Raw genomic sequence first — 26,415 nt, forward strand, 5'->3', positions numbered from 1 at the left:
TCAGGTTGGGGACTGTCCCCCTCTCCATCACATGCTGGCCCTGGATGCAGCGCTTGCTCAGGGCACAGCCGCATTGTCCCTGAAACAGCCTTTTGAAGAGGAGAAGTGACCCCGTGCCTGCGGCCCATCTTGTGCTGCTGTGGCTGCGCCTGACAAGGCAAGGAAAACAGAGGCAGCCAAGTAAATCACTCCTTCTCTCTGACTGAGTGAAAAAACACCTGTAGGGCTGGAAACCCTTCCAGTGGGGAAGCAGTAACCTTCCCTTCCCCCCTCCCCAGCGCTCACGGTGTGCGCACCAGAGATCAAAAGAGAGCCCTATCTCAGTGGAAGCAGGGCCGTGCCAGCACTGCTGTCAAACAGAGCAGAACGTTCTCGTGTCTAATATGGAAATGCGAGCATATCAGAGGCTCGGAGCGAGGGCTGTGCTGGCAGGTCACGGGGGAAGCTTTCTCCCCAGGAGACAATTCCCCAAGTAAAACCCTCGCTCCTGCGGCAACAGTATGTGTGGAGATCTGCTGCTCAGATTCCTTGAGACATGAAATAAAAGTGAATGATTGCAAAAAGAGAAAATCAGTAAGAGTATTTGGGTTCCTGTTTGAACTGCTGAAAAATAAATCTGGTAGAAGCCTCATCGTTTGGGAAGATTTGAAACTAGGCTGGACTAAGTGCTGGAAAACACACGTAGGGAACAATATTGCATTCGCCCCCTGTGGTGGGCTGATGAGCTCATATGCTGCTCCTTCTGCCATTCTGTTTTCTTTGCTATTGTAGATCATTTAAAAGAAAACAAAATCTTACTGCATCTTTGGTTAATGAATTAGGCCAGAGACAGAGCTGGACTACAGCTGAGCAGTTCAGATCCCACCTCTGTCAATTTGTTCCTCTTCGTTGGTGGGGATGTCTGTGTGTTGGTTGGTTTGGCAGCTGTCTGTTTGGCCCCTTTCTTGCTAATGATCTCACTGCCCCCCAGACCCCTCTGCTGAATGTGGGGCTGGGGGCATGGACCCTCTCTGCCCTGGTGAGTGACAGTTTCTGCAGCAAAGACCCTAAAGCTAACAATGAAGACCTGGCTTTGAACCTGGGTCAGATGCTTTTGCAGCAGGCTCCGTGAACTTTACTGTGGTTCTGTAAAGGGAGCCTGGGCCTGTCCTGGGTTTGTCATAGTGAAGGAGAGGGGGCAGGCAGGCTGGGTGCTCCTGCCCTGTCTGGGCTTGCTTGGGGAGCACAAGCTTTATAAAACCTTGCTGAAAAGGCCATGCAGCAATGACATGTCCTTCAGGCTGAGCAGAAAACCTGCATCCTCTGGGAGCCTGAATTCCTTTTGGCTGCTGCTGCTGGGATGCTGCAGCGCTGTTGAAGGGTTGAAGTGGGGGGGTGGGGGGGGGTGGGGTGGTGTCACCTCGGCTGGGGCACAGGGGGGAGCATGCCAGAGAGCTGGAAGGCCTGACAGATGCCTGCCTCAGCTGTGCCTTCCCAGTGGCTGTGCCAGAGTCCATTACACACCTAGCGGCTGGGAGAGATTTGGCAAGATCAGTCTCCTGCATTACCCCCTGGTAATGACAAAAGCAGACAGCAAAGCTTCAGCAAAGCTGGAATTACCGCTGGCTGAGTCATGTGAAATCTTCCAAGTTTTAAGTGTGGAAATCCAGCCTTTTGCTGGACTCCTCCTTCCTCTTAGCCTCCCCTCTTGCCACCCCCATTCTCCTCCCCTCCTTGCACCTGAAATCTGCTCTGCGGCTGATCGGATAGAGTTTATGGTAATTAAGTGTTATTAAATCCCCTCCCCCCTCCCTTTTTCTCTAATGACACAGCTGGGGGCGGGGGGGGAAACCCACTGTGTTTTTCTAAATCAGGTCTGTGGCATGCGGCTTTGCTCCTTAGACCTTTGGTTAAGAGCATCAGAAGGGAACTGAAACAGTTGGTGCATTTCTGCGTTCCTGGGGGAGGTGGCAGGAGCAGCAGGAGTGTGGAGGAGGATGCGGGAATCTGGCCCGCGAAGTGACTTGGCGGGAAGGGAACCTGGGAGCGAGTTCTGCCCGCCACCCCCCTGCATCTTCCACTGGTGTCTTGCAGGCTTGGGTACCGGAGGCAGGGAGGAGTGGGAGGCAGCAGGTATGCATGGCTGTCATCTTGTGCAGCCTCCCTGTTTTGGGTCTGGTTTTGACACGTGGGGGTTTCACAGCGCAGGGTGGGGACCCAGCTCCTGTTGCTAGCTGGCCTGAAGCAGGCCATGAACCTGTGATTCACACAAGGAAGCCTGTGGTCCCCGAGATACAGGTACGTGTTGCTGGGGTAGAGATCGGTGGTTGCAGATATGGCCGCAAATTGCGATGCTGATTGAGAATCCTTGCTGAGCTGGGTGGCTGGCCCGAGCTGGAGGAGACTGAAGTAAATCCCCCTTTGCAGAAGAAGCGCCTCAGGAGCCAGTGATGCAAACCTTTTTAACTTGAAACTTTGTGCAGCTAGACTCTTCATTATTGTTATTATTAACTATTATTAGCCCCTCCTATGTTTTGGGCAGGAGGTGGCTTTGTTATGACATGTGAAGGTTGCATCCCCAAAATCTGAGCCCCTGTATGCTTGGTTGTGTAATGAGTTTGGTGGCAGGCAGCACTTGCCACTGATGGCCTCTCATTCCAGCCAAGGCAGAAGTGAGCCGGTCCCTAAGCTGCTGCAGCAGGGCCACGTTTTACAGGTGCTCTGTCTCTTGGACCATATTTGTTTGCCGTGGGCTCTTTTCTGATAGCTAGCTTAGGGGTCTTTCTCTCACTTGAGATCCATGGCTCTTTTCCCAGCAAGATGTCCAGCGCCTGCATATTCATCACAGTGCTGATGCTGGTGTAAAGTAAGTGGCCTGTGCTTGGAGCCACCACCTTGAATTGGGAGCCAGTCTAGCTGCGGAGTCATCCCTGCGGGACTCTGTCTGCAAAATGAAGTGAATGAAGCAGCACGAATCTGGGTCACACGATAGGGTGGTCTTGTGACTGCAGCATGGGGGGGAGCCCTTCCCCTTCCCCTGTTGAAAAAGTTTTGCCTGTGGGGAAGATCCAAGATAAAATAGTGTTAGAGCAGCCACCACCGAGGCAGTGAACAGTAATTACTCTGAGTTCTGCTTACTGTAAACAGAAACCCTCTGTGGGTTTATCTCCCTGATTGTTAGACTGGGATCCCTACAGCCCAGGGAGCAGGCAGGCCCTTCCTCAAAGCCCTCCCTCCTGAGCTGTGCAGCCATTCTGGGAAGATGGAGAGGTAGGCATGTTGGGTGTAATTTTAACAGCCTCAAGGAGTTTAGCTGTATGTACTTACCTGAAATTTTGTGACATCCCTGCAAGACCTGGGCAGGTGGGCTGTCATCACTGTCTGTTGTGCAGTTTTCAGCATCACCTACGCTGGGTGCCTGAACATCTCTCACATTATTGTGTCCTTGTGGGTGTTCAGAAAGGTGGGGGAAAGAGGCACATGTCTGATCAGGTATCAGTTGAAAACAAGAAAGCATGTCCCCCAAGATGAAAGGGTGAGAATTCAGTGAACTCTTTCATCCTGCCTGTCCTCTTTGCCACCTTGGGGACAGAGAGCTTGCTGGTAATTTTGTGTTACTATATTGCAGTGCTTGTTGCTTGGGGTGGGGGGAGTTGTTCATGATTTTTTTGGGGTGGTATGGCAATTGAAGCTGTAGACTTTATTGTACATGTGTGCCCACATTTGGAGGTTTAGCAAGTTGTAGGTGTGTCTTGACAACATATAATGGTACATCTGGGGGCACAAGGACAGCTGCACCTGGCAGCTTGGTACACCAGGTTAGTTCAACGGGTACAGCCGATAGTTCTGGGAGAGTGTGCTAATATCCCTCTGCCCCCCTTTCTCTTTCTTTGCACTGTCCCTATACTTATGTGATTTTCCACTATATTTCTCTCTGGAAAAAAGACCAAATCTTTCTGCTCTTCAGAAAACTCCCACACGCCTCTGCTTGAGGACTCGGTGACTCAGATGACCCCAGAGGAGCACTACAGGCGCATGATGTCAGCACTGAATGAACATAGCACCTTTGAAGAGCAGCAACAACAGCGTCTCTACCAGCTGGCCAACAGCATGGCGGTGCCCAGCCACGGAGGTACGGGCTCATACCCATGGGAGAAGAGGGCGCCCGCTTTACCAATTCTGTATAAGTCTTGTAAGGTGTCCCTAACCCCTGTGTGCACGTGAGGAGGATTTATGGGCTGCAGTGTTGCGTGTTTATCATGCAGTGAATACAGGTGGTGCTAAAGAGTATCCTACAGACCCTTTCTCCTACCATCTCTGTGGGGGCATCTACCCTCAGCCATCTATAAATGCAAATACCTTCTGTAGCTATCTCAGGGCCTATGCGTTTGTGTACTGGAATACATCAGTTGCACCGTCGCTACTTTTTGCAATGGCAGTGAGGAGGGTCCTTGTCTTCCTTTTGTTTCAAGGGTTTGTGTCAATCTGAATATTCAGAATCTGTGGTCTGAGTCTTACTTGGGTCATAGTATGGAGCAAGGGAAATGAGTGTTGACATGCAGGGAGGGCGGATGAGAGGTAGGCAGTGCCAGGTACTCCTGCTATTTAGTGATAGGACCTGAAACAGCAAGATGATATTGCAGGATTTAATTAAGCATTGATGGTGGTAGGTTTAGAAAGTTTGTGCAATATGGTTGCTACACACAGGCATAGCATAAATTGGTGTTAAAGACCTTTCACCTTAATGAGAATTAGGTGTCTTGTGATTTTACAGAAAACTAAAATGTGTAGGTGAAGCGAAGTTGCAGTGAAGACAGCTTAGCAGGCTAATGCTGAAGTCTGTGGGACAGGTTCACCCATGGTGTCATCTACTGAAAGCAATTATGTTTATATCACCAAGGATTGATCTGGTCCTTTGCTAGCTGAAACCAGGTCTGCTGTGGAAAAGTGAGGGGAAGGATTAGAATCCAGAATGGTTTGGGTTGGAAAGAACCTTAAAGATCACCTAGTTCCAGCCCCCCTGCCAGGAGCTGGGTTGCTGAAAGGGAGAGAACCTCTTCCATACCCGGTGTATGCTCACTTTGTGAGGGCTTCCTCAGAACATTGCCCTAAGGACCCTGTAGATCACGGCTTCCAGCACTAAGAAATTGTCCCCAGACCTTCCCAGGATGGTGGGCTTCTCTGAGGTTGAGCTGGGTGCTAGGGACTCCTGAGGGACCCCCCCTTTATTTAAGGCCTGATGTGCACAGTGCAAATGGTGCCTCTGTACCTCCCTGTCTGCTGTTCCTAGGTTTAGCAGCACAGGAGTGTTTCTGCACAATACCTATGTTCAAGGGAAGGTGCTGCCATTCTGCTCTTTAAAAGGAGGCTGGTGCTTGTGCAGTTAGGGTGATGCAATGAGGAGAAAAATCCAAACCCTAGTCCTGCAGCAGCCTCTTCATTAACAGATACCGTTGTCCAGTGATGCTGTCCTGGGGCTGGAGCGGTGTCCCGAGGGGACAAGGGTGCTGCAGTACCAGGATCTAATGGGTGCCACGTGAATCGAAGGAAGGCTTGCGGGTGGCTTTTGCCTCGTTGGTGGAGGAAGCTGGCTTGTCCCGCTTGCCTGCAGCATCCCGCGCTGCGTCTAAAGGGGGCACTAGGCAGTTGCAGGTTCTACCCTGGGAACTGCTTGGCAGAGTGCGGGAGCCATGAGCATCCCTCCACAGGCGATGTCCTCCTCAGCCCCCTTCGCCTTCCCTCGGGTGAGTGAAGGCTGCGGGCACTGGCTCCGCTTGGTCGAGAGTAAAGCTGTGCCTTGTACCCCAGTCCTCTGATGCGGGAGCTGGGCGTGCAGGAAGTGACTGAGCTGTCTGGGTCAGGCAAAGCCAGGGAGACAGAAGTGGTGATGCTGTTCCAGTCTTGGAAGCAGAGGGTCGAAGTGTCGTCAAAAAGCAACACTATGAATCTGTAGCCCCTCTGCTGCTTCCAACCCAAGGTGTGGAGGGCTGACCTGTACTGCCTGGGTGAGCCAGGTAAGGAGTGCAAGCAGTGTTGGCGAAGCATCCAGCAAGAACTGGAGAAGAATCTCTGGTCTAGAGTGTAAATCCCCAGGGCTCCTTGTTAGTTTAATGAAGAGGCTGTCTTCCTTTCCACTCTGTTTGATTTGATTGGCTTCTCTGGGGGCAAGAAGGCAATTCCTTCCACTGTGGAGTAAGGATTTGCTTATCAGCAAAGGCACGACATAAACCTGTGCTTAGGCACACCGTGGTGAACATGGCACATGATTCTGTGTGTGGTGTTCAGCTGCCCCAGGCATTCACAGAGCTGCAGAGCTCCTGCAAGCATGATACATAGGTGCGGGGACAAAGCCACACACTGTAGGTGTAGAGTTCCCACACATTCATGCAACTAACACAAGCACGGTAAGTGAGAGGACAACATCTAAGATGTACCATGCACAGAAGGGTAACACATGCAGACATGCAAATGCTGCATATTCAACCGTGACGCATAGGTCTGCGTAGACCATGTTGAATACAACAGAGCACGTATGCGACATGAAATGTGTTGCGCGTGCTGGTATTGTGACAGTCAGGATAGAGCGCTTAACCTGGGCACCAGGTGGCTGCTGGACACATGGAACATGTACGTCCAGGCAGAGTGTGTGCTGCAGAACAGCTGCTATCACCCCCTTCTCCCCCCTTGTAATGAGCAAAGTAGCTCATTACATTAAAAGCCTGACGTATTTTTTATGATTATGATTAAATTGTCTTATCAGCATTTGTTAGGTGAGGGGTCACACTGAGGTTTTGGGGTAGGCAGAGGCAGAGAAGGAGTCTGCACAGACAGACTCTCGTGTAACATTGACAAGACAAAACTTTGTGTATTTTGGATTGTCTCCACACCACAGGGCTCTGGTTGGGCTATAAATTATTAGTGCCAGTACAAAGCACAGTTTATCTGCGGGCTCACATGGAGGCACCAATAACATTAATAATTTAAAAAATGTTAATAATTTAGAAATCTTTTTTTTTAATTGCTTTTCGACCCCCCTTCTCCACCCCCATTCTCCCAGTGGCATTCATCCCACATTCTGAATTCAGTCTGTCTCTGTGCCTGGAACCTCCATCCGCCAGCGTCCCACTGTCAATCAATCTGATTTCCCAACTGTCAGAGTACAGGATTGTAAATAACAGATCCGGGGGGGGGGGGGGGGGGGAGGGCTCTGTGAGGGGGGAGGGCCGCAGGGGAGGGAGGGAGGGAGGGGAGAGAAAGAGGAGAGGGTGTGCATGTGGGGGGTTGTTGCGGTCATTCAGGATCAATGCAGCTTCTGGAATTGGCTGCATGCCAGACTTCTAAATTACAGGCACTGTGGCAATAAGGAGTGACCTGGGTTTTTCAGATAATTAATTTATAAACATTGAAGGTGCATGGTCCCTGGCTCAGAGAATTCTCTAGGCTTTTTATGTGATCTGATAGAGTTTGTTGTTTCACTGTTTCTTACGTACTTTTTCAGTTCAGAATTGTATGTTATTTTAATGTTTGTCCCCTCAGTTGTGGGGATGTGGGGACAGGGATTGTATGTGCGTGAATGTGGCTGGAAAAGCCTAGGTACCAATGTCATTCTTACTGCCCACAAAAAGTGTTTCCACCCCAACTTGCAGCCCCACCACGGGGCTTCAGCCCTGGCCAAAATGTCTGAAAAAGTGACTGGTGAAGCTCAAGCTTAGCTGCGCACATCTTGTGGCTAATGGGAGTATGGATGGCTGGGATTTCCAGAACCAAAGGAAGACAGCACGGTGGCGTAAAGGAAGGCAAGGAGATGAAAAGTGTATCGTTACCAGGGTCATGCGACACTCTTAGATTAACCTAGCTTTATGAATCAGTTGCAGGGAGAGGACTAATATGCTGCTGGATGTGGAGTGCTTTGAAATCTCCATAGAGCAAGCTGGTCCTGACCAGGGTGTGTTCATTAAGAGAAATCTTCCTCCTCTCCCCAGCTGTGTTTTGGTTTCCTTTTGCAGAGCGGTGTGCAGTGAGTGTGTGAAGGAGGATTCCTCTAAGTATGCGTGTGTGTGTGTGTGTGTTTGCTGTGCATCATGTGAATGGCAGCAAAGGTTTTGTTGTGGGATATAAGCAAGTTGTGTACGGGATGTTTTCAAATACGTACAGGAACTAAGGGACTCCTGGTGCTTAACTGTGAGAGTAGCATTCTGGAAAAAGCCTCTGCCAGAGCAACTGCTGTGGGTGTCCGTGTCGCTAGACCTTCTCATAGGTCTGTCCAGCATTGTTCCCCAAGAAGGCAAGTGCAGTAGCACGCCAACAGTACTTGCTGCCTTGCCTGTTCTTCCTGGGAGTGCGCTGTGATCCCCATTAACTTGTGCTTGTGGTGTGTCTGGCCATGCCTGCATTGTCCATCACAAGGCACTCGTGTGGGCAGTTTGTCTGCACTGACACCCACCTTGGAAAGACTGTACACACGTATAAGCTGTCATTGCACAGTCTGCCCATGTAATAAATAGGTAGAGGGTTCTGCGATGGTGCCATGGCAGAGCAGGTTAATGAGGGGTGCATTTCTTCATGACCTGCTGATGGAGGTGCTGTGCCTATGGCTGGAAGGGGCCCCTTTCTGTACCCCATCCTCACCTGCTCTGTGGCCCAGTCTTTGCTAGAGCAGAGCTGTGCTAGGCAGGCACGGACCTGCCGGGGCCAGCTGCCCCCCCCCCCCCCTTGCCCAGGCCAGAGCCGCAGCATCCCCCAGGCTCTGCGTGGCTGGCAGGGGGGTCACCGCGCTCGGGGAAACAGCCCTCGGTGCTCTGAGGCGTGGTGGCCGCAGCTAAGCTGGACCCGGTAGCATGGATGGGGCTCCCCCGGCTGGGTGAGAGGCGGGGGGTGCCTGCCCCAGGGGGTAGGGGCTACGGAGGGAAGCGGGACCCAGTCCCCTGCTTTCAGCAGCAGCGGGAGATGCTGGGTCGCGGCTTTTTTTTTTTGGGGGGGTGGGGTGGGGATGCTGCTCGAGGGGGCTCCGGGGGTGGACCGGCCAAAACCGGCGGTGCCCGGCGAGCGGGGCTGCGGGTCGCCTCGGCGCGGGTGGCCGCGGGCCGGGCCGGTGGCTCCCGGAGCGGGGCGAGGGGCGGATCGTGCTGCGCCCCGCTGGGCTCGGCGCGGCCGGGCAGGTGCTGCCGCGGCTCGGGGGGGCGCGGGGTGGGCGGGTAGGAAGCCTCCCTCTCCTTTTTGTCTTCCCCCCCATGCATGCATGCATGAATCCCTTCCTCCCTCCCCCCTTCCCTCCCTCCGACAGGAAGGCAATTAAACAGCAATCCACCCCCTCCCGTAGTTGCACAATTTCCTCCGCTGCCAAACTCCCGTGGCGGCGGAGGCGGATCCCGCGAAGAGCCCGCTCTGCCGGGTGAGCACGCGGGGCAGCCCGGGCCCGGCGAGCCGCAGGGCCGGCCGCGCTCCCCCGCCTCCCGCCGCTTGACAGCTTGCCCGCCCCGCGGGGACGGGGGGCGGCGGGGACGGGGGGGCAAAGGCGCAGCCTGTCGCCCGAGGGGCTGCGGGGTGGGCCGGGCCGGGAGCAGCCCTGGCAGCAGCAGCCCTGTCGCCCGCGGAGGGCCGGCAGCAGCCCCGCAGCAGCCCCGCAGCAGCCCCGCAGCAGCCCCGCAGCAGCCCCGCCGGCCGGGCGGTGCGCGGCTGTAGGCGAAGGGGCCGCAGCAGCCCCCCACGGCGGAGGGCGGGCGGGCGGTGGGTGCCTGCGGGGGGCCGGTGCGGGGAGGGGGGGTGGCGGGGGGGCCGTGGGGGCCCGTGGTGGGCAGCAGCTCATCCCTTCCCTCTCCCCAGATCTCCTCCGGGCGCGGCAAGAGGTGGCGGCGGCGGCGGCGGCGCGCAACCCCGGCGCGATGGAAGCGCACATCCCCTCGGCCAGCAACTCTTCCAGCCAGCGGAGGAAGCAGGGCCTCCCCCAGCACAGGGACACCCACTTCCCCGAGAGGTACCGCGGGGGAAGGGCCGGCCGCGGCTGCCCCACGCCCCGGGGCGGGGTTTGCTCCCGCCGCCGCGGCATCCACAGGGGTGCGGGGAGGGGGGGGGCGGGCTGGGCCGCACCTCGGAGATGCTCTGGAAGGGGGTGCCCCGTGCCGTAAGGGTCCAGGAGCAGGGCATCCCTGGGTGAGGGCGGCAGTGCCCCTGCGGGTGGGCAGGCTGGGTCCTTAACGCATCCCAGGGCGATGCAGGTGCCGGTGTGCTGCCTCGTGCTGGGGTCCCTGCACCGGGGGGCGGTTGTGCTTTGCGGTGTGTGTCCGCATCCAGGCCGGCGACTTCTGCCTGCTGGGAACGGCCCCGGTCTCGGCTGCGGTGGGAACGGTCCCAGTCCTGCCTTGGATCTCCAGAGCAGATGCTAGACTCTAACCTGTTCTTTGGCACAGAGCAAGTTAAGATTATTTTAAGTTTGCGTTGTATAGCATCCTCAGATAGTGAGAGGGAAGGAGTGCTCTAGGATGGAATAGAAAGAAAAGAAATTTTCTTTTTTGAGGAAGAAGGAGGCACAGTTTGCCTTTACTACTGATAGGAGTGCTAGAAATCTTCCCCCCCGCCCCAGAAATTCTAGCTCATTTATTTTGCTCTGTGCCATAAGCTATTCCCTCCTCAATCAAGAACTTTAGAAGGAAATTAAATTAAAGCTCTGTGTGTTTCTGACAAGGACAGCAGAGGCAGGAGAGGGCCTGGTAGCCACAGGGATGCAAAGGCTTTGGGTATCACGGGACAAGCTATGAAAGACTCCAGTATCTAGACTTTTTTGGCTTTCATCTTGGAGTGGGGGCAGGCAGCAGGCTGCAGTATTAGTTCTGTAGCACGCATATGTTTATGTTGAGTTTAAAATATTCCCCCCGCCCCCCTTATAGCCTTGGAGATCCTGTCTTTTTTTTCTTCTTTCTCACCAATGGGTTTGCAGTGTGTAGGCGCTGGGCAGACCTGGTAAACCTTTCTCCTACAAGGGTGTACTTTGGCTAACCCACCTAATAAAATCCAGTGCAGTCCATGCGGATTGTAGGCAGACCTGTGAGGAATGCAGAGATAGATGAGTTTTAGTGCAGCTAGTCATCAGGAAAATTTCTCCAGCCATGTGTGGCCTGGAGAAGTGCCAGGCCAGCCAGAGGCCTGGCTGAAAAGGCACGTATGGAAGGGTGGAGGTTGCTTATGGTGAGGTGCTTCGCATAGGAGGGGCAACCTGAACGTGCATTAGATATGTATCAAATCCAGAGGTACTTGCCACTGCCAGACAGGTGTTGTAGCTAATGGAGCTGGGCTAGGCCAGGAAGCAGTAAATCACTTGGGAAGAAGGTGTTATTAGCAGGTTAAGGAGAGGGCTGGAGTTAGGGCCGTTGTTCATCAGCAGTTACGGGAGGGAGAGGGAAGTCATTCGCTAGGTCAGAGGACAGAGACTGAAGGCCAGGAGTTAACGGTTGGAAAAGACCACTCCTTTTCATCTTGATTCAGTTCTCCAAGCAGCCCTAGGAATAGTTGCGTTGGCATAAGCGAGGAGAAAATCCTAGCAAGGCGAGGTGGGGGAAAGGAACACATAGGGGCATGACCTGCCTTTGATGTTGAGAGAAATATCTGTAGGACCTTGGGTTAAGTTTGCAGAAGTCACTCTGTGTCTCATTTTCCCTTGCTGCACAGTGATAGTGGTTCTCATTTTGAAAGCAGGTTGTACTGAATGTTTGGGAAGGCCTTTGAGCACCTCAGTTCAAAGAGCAGTATAATGCAGCATGTTGTATAGAGCAAGGACACTTGCACCCACTTGTGGCTGTGTTGGTGGGAATGAAAGAAAGAAGCTGCCTTTTTCTCTGTGCTACATACTCCTGTAATCTCATTTCTGTCCAAGAGTTTGCAGACTGAAACAAAGCTCATAGCATGTTATCAGCCCTGGTTTTGTTTTCCCACACTGCTCCTGCCTTGGACCATGCGTACAGGACCTGCTCTAAATGCCTGGACAGAGTAGTTCTCCAGGGAGCTTTGAGACAAACGACATGAAACATCACCATGGTGGACTTGGCTGGGCACATCTTGTGCCTGCTTCTTCCAGTGTGCAAGGGCATGGCAGACCGGACTGCCTGTTCTTTCTGCTGCTGTCTGCTCCCACAAGGAGGGTGTGATACGACCCTGCATGGCCTGCCTCCTTGGCCAGGCTCTCAGGTGTGATAATCCTCTGTTAGCAGAGCTGGGGAGTCCTGCTGGGAAACGGGAAGCTAGAAGTCTGCCCCATAGCCGTGACTTGGTATGTCTCCTTGACATTGGTTCACATGATTGTTATTTCTCCCCAGAGGTCTGCAGCCACCTGAGTGTCACTAAGGGTCGGCATGTATCGCTCTGCTTCCACTCAGAAATGGCCTGGTTGGAGCCGTCATGTGCAAACTGTTTTCTTGCTGTTTTGCCAAAGCACTGCAGGCGTTTTAGGTATGCCAGGAGAGGCCGTGGGCATGTATTCTAAGCGGCGAAGCACTGTCTGGGTTCATTTCTCCCCTCCATTCTCCCTGTTGCTGTTAGCCTTGAGTTTTGTACTTGGCTGCCGTGGTCTTTGTCAACAGGATAAATCAAAGCAGCCTCTGTGCACATTTGTTATGAAGGTATAGAAATTTTAAAAGGTTCAAGTAGGCACTGACAGAGGAGAAGGGAATGGAGGAAGCTGGCTCACATACGTAGGCAAACTGTAGGTAGATTTATGGCATCTCCTTTCCCAAGAGCAGAAGTAATAGCACATGATGCAGGGGGATGTGAACTGTTTGGCATGGTGTTAAAATTCCATTTCAGCTTCCTATCGGGAGATCTGTGGGGATCAGGTCAGCTCTCTAGTGCAGCAGCTTTGTGGGCAAGAATAATTGGCCACTCCAGACTTCATCCATTATCTCTGGTAAAGCAAGGGGGGAAAACCTATACTGGTGACCTAGTTCTATTTATAAGGGCAGAGCTGCTGGATTTGCAAAGGTAGGACTGCAGAGACCTTTGCCTGCTAGTGGGAGCTACGTATACAGTTTTCCAGTTTCCGGGTGTGAAGAGGTGGATGATGAGCCTTCCCAAACATTCATTAGGTGAAGATGGGTACGTTCAGACATTTCTCAACTAGTTAGCATCCATCTTTGCTGGTCAGAAACAGGCTGGTAGGTTTAATGATACTAAGCCCAAGGCAGGCAGGTGGGCACTGGCTCTGAAGGACATGATACACACGTGTGCAGGCAGACACACTGAATACGGATTTTCTTGGAGCAGCTGAGGTCCTTGTAGCAGAGTATTGGTCTCTTCACCTCTTTGTACCAGCTTCCGCCTGCTGAAGAGTTAGTAAAACTGATACGTCTTGCCAAAAGTACAGTCAAGCAGCAGGCTTGAGAATCCATTTGGTTTCATGGTTTGGGTTTCCTAGATGCTTCTCTAGATTGCTTCAGACTTGGATTACAGAGTGCCAGGACCTGGTGGTTTGTTTGAAAAGATTGTTGAGTTCAGTGTTATAAAAAGACTTGGAAGAGGAGAGGGTGCAACTAAAAGGTGTCATTGTAACTACTCCAGCCTGGAGTACTTCCCATCTCCAAACTGCTGTGTCTCCTGCAAAAATGGCAGGTGGCTGTGCCCTGCAGAGATGCAGAGTTGCTTGGATCCTACTCCTTGGATCCTGTCTCCAAATTTTGTTGGCAGTGTACTTGGTTTTGCTGGGGTCGTTTAGCCTGGCATGTTCTTACCCAAAGTGCTCATCTCCCTGTACATGCTGCAGAATTTGCTCCTGATAGTACTCTTGAAATGAGCAGAATGCTTCTCACAGAGCAGGCTAGTGTGCATGAAGCCTAGGGAACACTTGCATTCACCCCCCTTTAAAGAAAAACTTTTATACCCTGAAAATGAAAGGCATTGCACGGGTTCTCAGATGAGGCTGGATGAGCTGCTTAACAGTGTGATGAGTGTGGTGAAGCTTGGTGGCTAAATACGATGCATCAGGTCTGTGTTATAGTTGCTGGGAGCTTGTTCACATACGTACAGTATATGACATGGGGTCTGTGTGGGGTAGCCTGCCCTCTTTCACAGGAGGGGCAGAAGGCAGATGATAGTCAGAGAAAGGGCAAGTGTTGAGGGGCAGGTACTTTGGTAACAGTATTTGGCTGTCTCTGGTGCTGTCTATAAGGAGCATTAGGGACACAATTCATCTTCTAGGACCGTAGACAGCTATGGGGTGAAGGCAGGGGGAGTGCCAAGGAGCAAGGAATACTACCTGGGTGAGATGCCATCAGCATCCTGATCTGCTGAGGTCCTGGGAAGCCAAGCCCTTTGGCTAGAGTGTTCTGGGAGTGGGAGCTGCAGAGTCTCAGAGATACACTCCTTGCCCTTTCATTGCAGAAAGCTGACAAACATTGTGCTTCAGCCAGAGGTCTTTCTCTGTGCAAAGGTGTGCCTGAAATACCCAGCAAGGATTTTTGGATTGTGTTCTTTCCATCTGCTGTTGCTACCATTTTTGATTTCATCACCTAATTCCTTCCCCCGCCCCAGTCGCAGAGGCTTTCCTTTTCACTCCTGGCTCCTTGGGCACATTCTCCTGTCGTCTGTGGACACATTCTCCCTCCTACTCCAGCCTTGCATCCCCCTCTCTGCTCTGAATGCTGTATCCCTGTTTCTCTGATTTTTGCACTGGGAGGATGCCTCACCAGATCCCAGCTGGCTGAATGTTATGCAGAGCAAAGGCCAAAGAGCTTGACCTGATTTAACTAATTTGGTTTTAGCACCAGTTTGGATTTTGAGTGAGCGATTTCTCCTGGCAGCATAAACCAGACCCTCTCTGTGTCCAGGTCTCATTGCTGCCCTAGAAGGGCAGCGCCAGTACATGTCTCTGCCTGGAAATCCCAAACACCATTTTTAGAAAGCCCTTTCATTTTATTTATTTTCCCTTCCTGGCACAGACAGCGTCTGCGGATGGCAAAACAGCAAGGAGCTGTGTGCTGCTTGGCTATTACCTCAGGTTTAAAGTGTCTCTTCCTATCAAATGCAAAGCAGAAGAAAGCAGGGCTTTCATGCATTCTTTTCCCCCCCCCCCCCTCTTCCATCCGTTCTAAATTTATTTCCATGCCTTGCCGGTTTCAATCTGCATTTCCTGACCCTCTCACATCTCCAGTCACAGCCTGTGCTCCGAGCCTTCCTTTTGAGCTTGGAGTGAGTTGGGGGGAGCACTGCTCTGGGGTTGGGAGGATATGATGGGGTTAAAGTGAAAGGCTTGATTTTAACAGTATAATGTGTAACCTCATAATGACTTTAAATATTGATTATTTGAAGGCCATTAGTGCTTATTGTTAAAGAAAAGTCGATACTTTTTAAGCCTTGTGAACCATTTGTCTCCTGTTAAAGGACATATCAAATTTAGCAGCATGCAGTGCAAATCCCCTAATACCCTGCTCACAAGCCTCCAGCTGGCATATTAGGGGGAAAAAAAAAAGGGGGGGGGGGGTGAGGGGAGGAATATGTAGTAACACAGAATTGCTCTCTGCAAGGTAAGGACAAGGCTTATCAGATGTAATTGCCAACGGCTAAATACACATCCTCAGAGTATGGGACTGTAATTCAGCCCTTACTCTGAGAGGGGAAGAAGAGGAGGAAGGAAATTAATGGGGGGGGGGGTGGTGGTGGAGGTGTGGAGGGGGGGTTGAAGGCTGATACGTACCTGAGAAAGCATGCAAGGATTTGTGTTCTGGTGCACATCCGTCTAAAAGCACAGTAGCCCTTGTTAAAGTCTCTGGGGCTTTTTGCTCTGGGGTTGCCAGTACATTTCCAAGCTTCCTTGGAAGCAGTTGGCTGTATCTGTACCAGGCAGCCTGGGAGGTCTTCCCAGCTCTGTGCCAGGACACGACCTGGTCATACTCCCTCCCTCCAGTGCCAGGTTTCCATGCCAAGGATCAGGCAGATGGGCTGGGGGGGGACAGCAGCAGGCTCTGACAGGTCCCGCGCCTGGACAGCCAGGGGGCTGGGTCTGTGGGATGGCAGAAAGCATCTGTCCTTTGTGGTAGCGCAGGCAGTGTGAAGCGCTGCTCCACGGGGGCTATGCAGCATGAGTATCTGCTGTGAGTATCCTGCTACACCTGCTGAATATCGGTCTACCTGCAGGGAGAGGAGTCCCTTGTCCCCCAAATATTCATGAGCATACCTGCTTTCTTTCTAGGTTACCTGCTGCTCGGGACTGATGCTGAGCATTAAGGGGGGGATGCCAGGAGAGGTACAATGACCCCTTCATGTTTGGGCACGTGCAGCCTCCCATCTCAGACTACAGGCCACAGGCTCCAGGGGTGTGACGGTGTCAGTCACGGGACCTTGGGCTGGTCCTGGTTATCTGGCCTCAGCCAGCAGCTTTGCCCTATGCGCGTGTTTGGTGGAGAGCTCCAGTGTTGCTGAGAGAACAGCTCTGGGGTCTCCATGTGGTCCACTGTGTCGGGCAGGCATGATGACAGCAGGTGTAAACGTCTCCCTGAATTTTCTAAACCTTTGGACTCATCCCCAGTGTGTTTTGCTTGTGTAACATAAGCAGTGACTGACCTCTCACGTTCAAAGTTGCTCCTGATGCGTTTCTTACAGCCCTTTTTCCAACTACCTCCAGCCCCTTCCCGAGCCACTGCAGGTGCCGTGCTCAGCCACGTGCCCGGCAATGTGATCGGGTCCCGCAGTGACTGCTTTGTCCTGCCGCCCCCTGCCCCCCCGGCACCGCTTACTGACCACTGCAAACTATGAGTTCATCCCTGGCCCTGAAAGGCAGGGAAGCCGCACAGCTCTGGTGAGAGGACAGAGGGAATGAACTGCAGAGTCTTGAGCAGATGTGAATTCCTTAGGGATCAAAGTTAGGCCCTGTAGTGCAAAATTAAAGCATAAAAATGCCCTCTGATGAACACTGGGCTGCCACCAAAGGGAGAGCCTTCTGTTTCCCAGTGCCCAGTCCTGATCCCCATCGGACACGGCACCAAGCCTCCTGGGCACAGATTGTGGCGTCTTGGCTGAAATCAAGAAGCTCTCTTTGTTTTTAGCATTTCCTTCTGAGCTGTGTGCTGCCTGCACCTGGGGCTTCTGCGCATTGTCACCTCTCGGACAGGGTCCCCTCTTCTGCATATGTAAAGGGCACGGAGGGCATGGTCACAGTTTGCCTGGCTGCGGAATGGTTAAAAGCAACTTGATTTCCTAAATTGCTTCTTATAAAACGAACAGCACGTCTGCCAGGCTCGTCTCCCCATGATTACAGCTAATTACGATCGAACGGACACCTCCTAGCCCCCGTCATGCCGCTTTAATTGTCCGTTATTCATCTGCAGGCTGTCCGGGGTGGCAAAGCACTTGGCAGCCCAGCGACCGAGGCCTCGGCTAATTGTGAGGCCTCGGGGATTAGGGCAGGTGATTACACACTTCATGGTGTAATTACATAAGCATCGCTTGGCTGCTGCCCCGGCTCTGAGCCGAAGGTCACGCGCTGCGTTACCTGAGATTAATTGGAGCTGCCACTGAAGTGCGAGGTGCTGGCGGAGCGGTTATACGATTAGCATTAACATTTCAACAGCGACGGATCGATCTGTGGCTCTCCTCCAGACACAGCGAGCTGTGCAATTAGTTTAGAGGAGAGCTAGGGGAGGAAGGAGGAGGAAAGCAGAGACGGAGGGAGCCAGGGGAAGGGGAGAAGGGGAGCAGAGGCAGACGGGAAGGGGGGAGGCAGAGACAGGCACATGGGCAAGGGCTAGGGAGAAGGAGGAATTTCGGAGGGGAGTCAGCCTGTTCTGTGCTGTGGGTCAGTGTGTGGCAGTGTTTTGTAGTGGCAGTTGCACAGAATGAGGATAAAACCGCGCTGGGAAGATCTAGGGAAAGGACAGGAATCCTTTCCTTGCCCACCTCATCCACAGAGAGTCCCTGACTGGCTTTCCATGAGCCATGGTAGTAATCCATCCCCGACTGTGTGGGGTGGGGGCATGGATGGCTAGGATTGTCACATTATCCCACACTTGGCATGGCATCCCCGCACTGAAAGGGGGAGCATGGTTGTGCGTATGGTCTGGTTTTTGCAAAGTCACATGCACCTCCTTGCTCCCTTTCTCTTGCCCTCTAGTCTCTCCTGAAGCAGATTTTATAGGGAGATATTGTAAAATGAAAATAAACGGCACAGCACTTGGCTTTGCCTCTAGATGCCCTGGTGAAGGTAATAATGTTGTAAGTGGCCATCAAAAGGAATTAAGAGACGTGCAGCCGGAAAGCAGAGATTTGGTTGCAGGCTCCCAGGACAGATTTGACTAATGGAAGAGACCTTGGCTCTTATTCCCTTCCTGCCCTTTTTTTTTTTTTTTTTCTGTCTTAATTTTTTCATTTGCTTCCCCCACGCACCTCCCCGCAACAAGCAAGTGCTGCCTGCCTTGCTTCCAGGCATCATCCTCTTCCCCACCCCTCAAACCTGCCTCTTCCAGTTTACTTGCCACCTTACATCTGCTCTACCCATTCTGGCCACCATCACCCGCTCCTTCACCAGTCGTATTCCCTTCCACTGACCCTGTGGCATTTCCTGCTCACATCCCTCTCCCAGTCTTGCCTGTCTGCGTCTTCCTCTGCCTCTCTTACAGCTTTTCCATCCAGAATTAAAAATCACCCCTTTTTCCAGCTAGGATGGTGATTTTTTGTGAGGTGTACCAGTCAGTCACGCCTTTCAGTCTTCGTGGACCCACACTTCAGTTCCCAAAATACAGAATGCCTTTCCACTTGTAAGGTAGTTGAGATAGAAACCCAAGCTTGCCAAGGGGACAGGCAGGTGTAGCATCTTCAGCCTTGCTTTTGCTATCCCTGGGCAGCCAAAACCCCTTTGAACAGCACAGCTGGAAGGCCACAGAAGCAGACGTGTCAAGGTGGGAAGTATGTGGGACCTACGGAGTCCTGGCTGCTTTCTTCCCCTTCTGGTTCTGCTTCTTTTTCTATCTCCCTTTTAAAAGTTTTGCATGTGGGTGAATATGTATCTTCCTATCTCAGAACAGCCTCTGGCACAGAATGCAGGTCACCTGCAGAAAGGATGTTCTTCCCGAGCCTGGGCCCCCTGGGCGCTGTGGATGGAGCCTCCGGGTTTTCAACATGGATTTATTTTCTGATTTCTGCAGGGAGATATCCCACCCACCGCCTCTGCTTTCACCCCAGAATGCACCCCATATTGCCCTGGGGCCCCACTTGAGACCTCCTTTCCTTGGGGTGCCTTCGGCTCTGTGCCAGACACCAGGTGAGTGCGTACGAAATGCTGGCGGTCAGCCAGGGGAAGCGGGTAGAGGGAAGGCGCAGGCTGTGACAAACCGTCCTGTAGCCTCACAGCCCAGACATGATTTCTGTGTTTCCCTGTTACTGTTGTGCTGACTTCACCCTTGGTTTTGCAGTGATAGGAGCAGGTTGCCTTGTTCTGCTCTCTCTTTTAATCCCCAGCAGCCCTCCTGGTCCCATGTTTTGAGCAGCAGGCTGCACTGCCTTGGGAGCGAGGGCATAAATGGGCCCTAGAACAGAAAGGCAGCTCCCGCTTGCCCTTTCCTGCTCAGTTAGCCCTCTGGGGAGCCGACCCTGAGTTACCCAAGAGTCAATGCTGAGATTAATAACCCCTTGGCACTGTTATCCCTGTCCCCAGGTTACGGGTTCCTGCAGCCAGCACAAGCAGAGATGTTCGCACGGCAGCAAGAGATGCTACGAAAGCAAAACCTGGCAAGGTAAAGAGTGTAGAGGGCTAGCCTGCCTGGGCTGGGGTTGGGGTTTTCCTTACCTTTCCTAGCAGCAGGCAGAGCAACGTGGGGTGCTGTGCGGGGTGAGATGTGCCCAGGTGACAGAGTGGTGCCCAGGTGAGACTAGTGGAAACAAGGCGTGGGTGTGGAGGTGACACCATGGTCCTGCAAGCTCAGGTTCGGCATGGCGGGGTGTTAGCACGTCACTCGGAGCCCTCCTCCCTGACGTTCCCTCTCTGCCTCTCCCAATTTAGGTTGGAGATGTCAGCTGAGATCATCCGCCAGAAGGAGCTGGAGAATCTCCACAGGCAAAGGCTACTGGCTGGTGACCCGCTGAGCCTGCATCCCGGTTTGCCCCCAGACCACCCGGCCCTGCGCAATGTGCACGACATCCCTGAGGGCCACCCGCTGCGGGAGGAGCTCTCCCGGAGGAATGCCATGCTGGTGCTGCGGCACAATAACACTCCCCTGCTGTCGCTCAACCCCAGTGTCCCCAACAGTGCCACGCCGCCCAAGGAGCAGCCCCGGCGGGGCAGCCGTAAGTCGGCACACCACCGCGCTGAGCCGCAGGGGCTGAGTGAGGCCAAGGAGCTGGCAGAGCCCCGGGTGCGGGACGGGGCACCGGACTGTAATGATGAGGAGATGAAGGACTCTGAGAGCGATGCGGATGTGAGCGATGAGAAGCCGGAGAGCCTGAAGGCTGAGAGCAGCAGCTCGGCTACTGAGCTTAAGGAGTGCAAAGAGACGGGCAAAGTCTGTGAAGGGGCCAAGGAGCTGGGTGAAACGGCTGCTGTCCAAAATGTCCCCTGCAGCTCCTCGAGTGCTGAGTCCCCCAGCCATTTGCTTGGACCAGGCATCAACAAAAACGAGGTGAAATATCTCCCGCCAGCCTCCATCCCACCACCTCAGCCACTGCCCTTCGGATTCCCTTACACGATGAGCCCGTACTTCCATGCAGGTGAGTGCCTGTTGCTGAGTTACTGGCTGGAGCAGCGACAGGTTTTGCAGCATGCCAGAAGTGGGATGCTTCCCCCTTCTTGTTCTGCAGTGTGGTTGCAGCTCTTTTTTCTCTGCAGGGAACCAAGCACCTTCTTTCAATTAGTACGGACCCATTTGCAATGAAGCAAATCAAGGGTCATAAAGAGGGCCAGCAGGGACAAAGCGAATCCTGAGCATGTGAGATCTCAATGTGATGGACTACAGGATCTTGCAGATGCTTGGGCCTTCTTTGGAAGCCATGTTTCAGGACAGACACCAGTAAATAATGGAGGGCTTCAGGGGGAGGCAACAAAAATTATTGATGGCTGCAAGGTGCTGCCCTACAAGTGAAGGGCCAGAAGCATTGTCTCAGGGAGGGTGGCCTGAAAGGCTGTAAAGACTGTTGGGCTGTGCTCATGCGATTGCCGAGGAGTAGGGACCGGAGGGCCCAGGTTGGAGAGAAACACCCGGGTACAGCAGGACAAAGAACCAAAGGAGAGCTTGCCGGGGTGACGTGGATCTGCGCTGTGTGGGCAGAGGCCGCAGGCTGGGAGCAAGGCAGAGGCTGTTCTGCAGGGAGAGGTGTGGACAGCACTGGGGACGTGCGGGGCTGGAGGGTGCCTGGCTGGTTCCCACATGCTCGTCTCTCCCTCTGTGCATTGCCGTGGCTTGCGGCGGGGGAAGTGAAGGATTAAGGCTGCAGCGTTTTCCTGCCTGCTGAGTGTCCTGTCTGGCACGTTTCCAGGGTAGCATGTGAGACAGCACCTTTGGGATGGGGTGTCAGAGTCCCCCGGCAGTGACTTGTAGATCTTGGCTGCCCTATGCCCTTGGGGGTGTCGGAGTTACCGCTGCTGTGCCCCTTTCCCCGGGCAGAGGTAGGTGGGCTCTTTCCCCTGCCCGTGGGGTGTTTCTCAGTCTCACAGGCACTGCTGTAGCTGCATTGGTGCTTGTTGGGTACGGCAGGCAGGCAGGGAGGTCCTTGCCAGCTCTCTGGTCCTCAGCGGCGCAGTCCCTTGGGCTGTGGAGAGGGGCAGAGGCAGGCACAGCTGGAGCTGGAAGGGAGCAGTGAGTACAGGTGGTACAAAGTGGGGCTTCAGACCCCGGTAGCTGGTCTGCCCAGGGGTCTCCAGTGGGGAGCAGGTTGGCAGCACTGCCAGCATAGCCCAGAGCCAAAATCTGCCTCAGCTAATTACTTGGCTGAGCAATTAGCAGGAGGTGGGACCTCCTGCCACACAGAAGAGGGAGAACGGGGCGAGGGGGGGGGGAGGCATGGCATGTGGGTCGCTGAGGCTGCCTGTTTTCTATGCAAAGAGCTGCTGCGGTTGTGAATGCGGCTGCCCATCACTCATTAGAGCTGCCTTCCAACCAGGAAGGAGGAAGCGATTTTTCTATGACAGGCAGGTGGCCAACATGATAAATATTCTTGCTGCCTTGGGCTGCTGAGGCTTCCTCACAGGAGCCTTTTTCTCCTGGCCATTAAAAAGGGAAACACACGGCTCTGTGGTGCTCATCACTTGTGTGAGGCTCTGCAGGGAGGCCAGGACTGTAGATGGGTTTCCTCCCTCCCCCAGCAATCCGTGAGTTACTGTAATAGGCCATTTATTATTATCACTTCGAATTTATATCACGATCGTGTCTTGAGGCCTCGGCAGAGATCAGGGCTGTGTTTCACTGCCCGGTTTTCGAGCACTTGTGATTTGTGGAGCCTGTTCCAGGGCTGTAGGTCTTTTCCTGAGGGCAGTTTTGCTTTTGGCTAGCTTCACATGCTGTCGCGGCTGTTAATATTGCCTGTTTGCGGGAAAGCAGCACAGAGTTTAGGCCCCGTTTTGCTTGGCACTGTACAACTCCATGGCAGAAGCTCTCTCTCTTCTCTTCGGAAGGCAGGGCATCTTGTTCGGTGCAGCACAGCAGGCTGGTAGGGGGGCTGGGAGTTCAGCAACTGAAATATTGAGAGCTATATTGATCCAAATGCTGCGGGGATCGTGGGGTGTGCTGGGGTAAGGTGTGTCAATGAAAAATGTGTTACTTCGGTTCGGGGAACACAAAGCACCTACAGACAGGCAGAACTGCACCCACCTCTCCCCTGGTGCCAGATAATTTCCGTAACCCCTTTTTGCACAGGGACTGCTCCTTTGGCCCGGATGGTCACTATGTTGTGCTGTATGCTGGAGGCTGTCGTTATAAAGTAACGACCTGAACAAGGCAGGTAACGTGGCAGGCCGAGAGGAAGAGCCAGAGGGAGGAGAGGAGGGAAGTGGCTGGCTGAAAATGACTGCTGCGTTTCAGGCAGTTCCTCTGGTCTTCCAGCACCGGGAGGCTCCTCCTTTGGAGGCACAGAGCCGTTTTCTGTCCCCACTGGGAAGAATATCGATGAGGCAGCCAGAGCTTGGTCGATTCCCTGAGCTGCCTTCTGGGGATCTGGCGGCTGCTCGATGACCTCATCTTGTCAAGGTTTCAGCAGCCTTGCTCCCCTCCTCCTCCCACCGCCCTCCTCCAGCCCCGTCCTTTGGAAAAGGTGAAGGATGGAGTGTGCAGGAGGCTAAAATCCTTCTATTGATCTGTAGTCTGGAGAGCAATTAACGCAAGCCTTCCAGTGCCACTCCATGACCCAAGCCCTCTCTGGTGTGTGAGAAGGAGTGGGAGTGCGTGCACAGGGTGGAATGGGGAAGGGGTTAGAGAGAGGTAGCAAAACTGATTAAACCCATAGGTGGGCTGAGTTTCAAGTGGGTTTGCTTTGTGCACTGGTCTCCCAGTTGGCACCTGAATTGTCTCCTGTGATACCAGGAGCAAAAACTCACCCGTCTCCGTGCGGCAGAGGCAACCCTATTGCAGCCTGGCTGCCGGATTTGCAGCAGAGGTTTCCCGCACTGTGCTGACCAGAAGGGTTGCTCTCCCTGACCTGTTCAGCGTTTGGCTTCTCTTCTGAAGCAGCTGGATATCAGGAGGAGGGAGGGAAATTATAAATGGGTTGCGGCATGGGTGGTGAGGGCTTTTACGTGGACACCTGTCTACAAGACACTGGCCTGGGACGATGGATTCTTTTCAGTTCTTACACGCGGGGCCCCATCTGGTGAAATGCTCTGTAATCCATTACCAGTCTCTCGGACCGTCATTTATCATAGAGCAAGACAGAGGAGGCCTGGCAGGGAATAGATGCTGCCCTTTATGCATCCTCGCAGTCCAGCAGGATCCAGTGACATGTCATTATTATAATAGAAGGTGCCTCCCTTCTAGCCACTTGGCACCTATTTATTATCATTCTCCAGACTGCCAGAGCAGTGGTGAGTGGGTGCAGCCATCCACAGAGATGGAGCAGACGGTGATGTATCTTCCTGAGGAGGGACAGGAGGAAGGACAGGAACCCTTCTGCTTTAGGGATGTTAAAATTGGAAAGGGCCGGTGACTGCGTGCAGTGTGCTGAGGGCTGGACCTGTACTAGTTGCAAATTAGATACACACTGAGGCCAGAGGGACCACTGTGGTCAGCTGCTGTGTCATCCTGCAGCAGTCCTTCCTGCCAGTATTCCTGCATCTGGTGACTTCAGACGGCTGGGAGCAAAAGGGCAGGGGGGACACCTGAATACCAGGCTCCACAACCTTGACATCAAGGGTGCTGAGGACCCAGAATGGCGACCGAGTCTTTGGAGCTACCAGGGCTGAGCTGTTCCGCAGTCATCATGAGGTTTTGGGCTTCTCTGCAGGGAATGGGAGTGTTTTGCCACTAACTTCAGTCAAAATAGGTTTCCACCCTCTAGCTTTTAAGTTCTGTGGCCGGAACCCGAAGTATTGGTATTTACCTTCCCCCTCCCAAGAATATTTCCATCAGTCAGTCCCTGTTTCCCTGTTATAAATGGGAAGGGAAAACAAACTCTCTGAGATAAATATTTTGGCTGTATTGCATTTGTCTGTGTGTGGGTATGTGGAAAATATTTCTTGTTCCCATACAGCAGGCCTGTCTTGCACTCAGTCTTGGACACAGCAGGTTACTGTGTGTGCATCTGTGTGCATCTTGACCTCTCCCTTCCTTTCTTCTGGGGGCACGACAAGACAAAGGAGGGAAAACCACAGAGAAAGGCTTCTGTAGGAGAAGCAGTTGCTACTCCAGCTCCGCTGGCAATGTCTGTAACCCCGCAAATAATCCCACACTCAGTGTGGTTCCGGGATCACAAGCACGTGTGCAGGAGAGGGACTGTAGGGAAGCCTTACACTTTCCCCCTCATCCCTGCCAGTTGTGAATGCAGCATCTGGGCTAAATCTCTGCCCACAGCGGTGGGGACCTGGCGAAGGGCAGCGTGTGCCTGGCAGGGACTCACCAGCCTCTCCCTGTGCCGGCTGAAGTTAAACCCTGAGGATGGGTCTGGCTGGCTAGTGACTGGGGAGTTCATTCCCAAGCACTGTGTTGCTGCAACTCAATCCTTGGCTTGCTTTTGGAATAAGGAAGTACCTAATTTTAAAGCAGTTGGCTGTTACAGTCAGATCCCCTCAGAGACGCTTGCTCTGGCTGCAGATGGAGGTGTCTCGCCCAAGCATTGACTGTGCCTGGAATAACTGAGTTCAGTTTCACTTCCTCTGTTTACCAAGCTGCAGCCACTCTTCCAAAAAGGAGAAGGAGAATTACCCCCACCCAGAGAAAGAAAAACCCTCCCCCAAAATGGCAGAAAAGGAAAAGGAGCCCTGAGCCATTTGAGTATTTTGTGAATTTTAACATAAGCAGCTGTGTGTTTGTCTCCTGCAAAATGGAATGCAATAGGAAGGGGAATGAGGGCTCGTGTCCATCTGTCTGTCTGGTAGGTGGGGGTGGCGAGGGGGAGGAAAGTGCTCGCTGGCTCTTTGGCCATGGCCTCTGCCTCCACCTCCCGTGCTGACAGACGCCAGGCTTGCACGACAGCCGATGGTTTTCTCTGCAACTGTTATCAGACACACAGAAGTCTTTGAAGCTTTTTATAGCTGGAAAAAGAAGGGGTGTGAAGTGAGCAAGGGGCTGCCTGGCCTCCAGGGGGATGGAGGGTGGCGAGGTGAGGGGCAACGAGCTCCCCATACTCGGCAAGTCCCAGCCAGGCAGAGCTGTCCTGGGGAGCAGCAAGCAGAGCACCTTGCGAGCCCTGTGCCTGCACGAAGGAAAGATTGCGGTAGAGATGAAGGATATGAAGGAGGTGCAAAATGTCTGATTGCTGCCCACAGCAAGGCAAGCACGCTGAGGGTCCCGGGCTGGTAAGAAGCGCTCAGCAGAGAGGCCTGCAGGGACATGTCTGAGTCACCGAGGTGTGGGGAGAGAGAGGGACAGCCCCATCCCTGCTCCAGAAGGACAGGTAGAGCTGGCAGAGGTGGCAGGCCTCCTGGCTCTCCCCACAGCTCCAGCCAAGGTGCTCTGGCCCTGGGGCTGGTGCCCATCTGTTTGCCCTGGCTGTGCATGTGAGAGATGCAGACGTGTCCCCATCTGCCGGGGGCATGTGGAGCTGTGGCGGGCCCGGGGCTGGTGGCGCTGGCGCTGCACCGGGGGGTGCCCGTCACCCGCTCAGTGCTGGGCGGGGGGTGCAGTTTCGGTTGCAGCAGCCGTTGCTGTCTCGCTTCGGTGGGGCGGTGGGGAGGGCACGTGGTGCGGCGCGGAGGACGAGGCTGGGCCGGGAAGCAGGAAGTAGGGAGCGGAAATGTGGTGGAAATGGTTACACAGCATCTGACCGCTTCTTGCGCAGACTGCTGGTGTTTTACATGCATCTTATTGGCATGATGACTTCCTCTGTAAA

The 26,415-nt window shown here is 53.5% G+C and overlaps 1 protein-coding gene across 1 annotated transcript in view; it reads left to right on the forward strand.

Moving 5' to 3' along the window:
• SAMD11 (sterile alpha motif domain containing 11) overlaps positions 1–26,415 on the forward strand; it is a 158,582-nt gene that overhangs the window by 119,548 nt on the left and 12,619 nt on the right. Inside the window, 5 exon segments of the mRNA XM_056333045.1 lie at positions 3,947–4,111; positions 9,802–9,952; positions 19,095–19,210; positions 19,604–19,682; positions 19,949–20,652. Of these exon segments, the coding sequence (XP_056189020.1) occupies positions 3,947–4,111; positions 9,802–9,952; positions 19,095–19,210; positions 19,604–19,682; positions 19,949–20,652 (1,215 nt within the window).

Source organism: Falco biarmicus, chromosome 3, assembly GCF_023638135.1.
Source record: "Falco biarmicus isolate bFalBia1 chromosome 3, bFalBia1.pri, whole genome shotgun sequence".
NCBI lineage: Eukaryota > Metazoa > Chordata > Aves > Falconiformes > Falconidae > Falco > Falco biarmicus.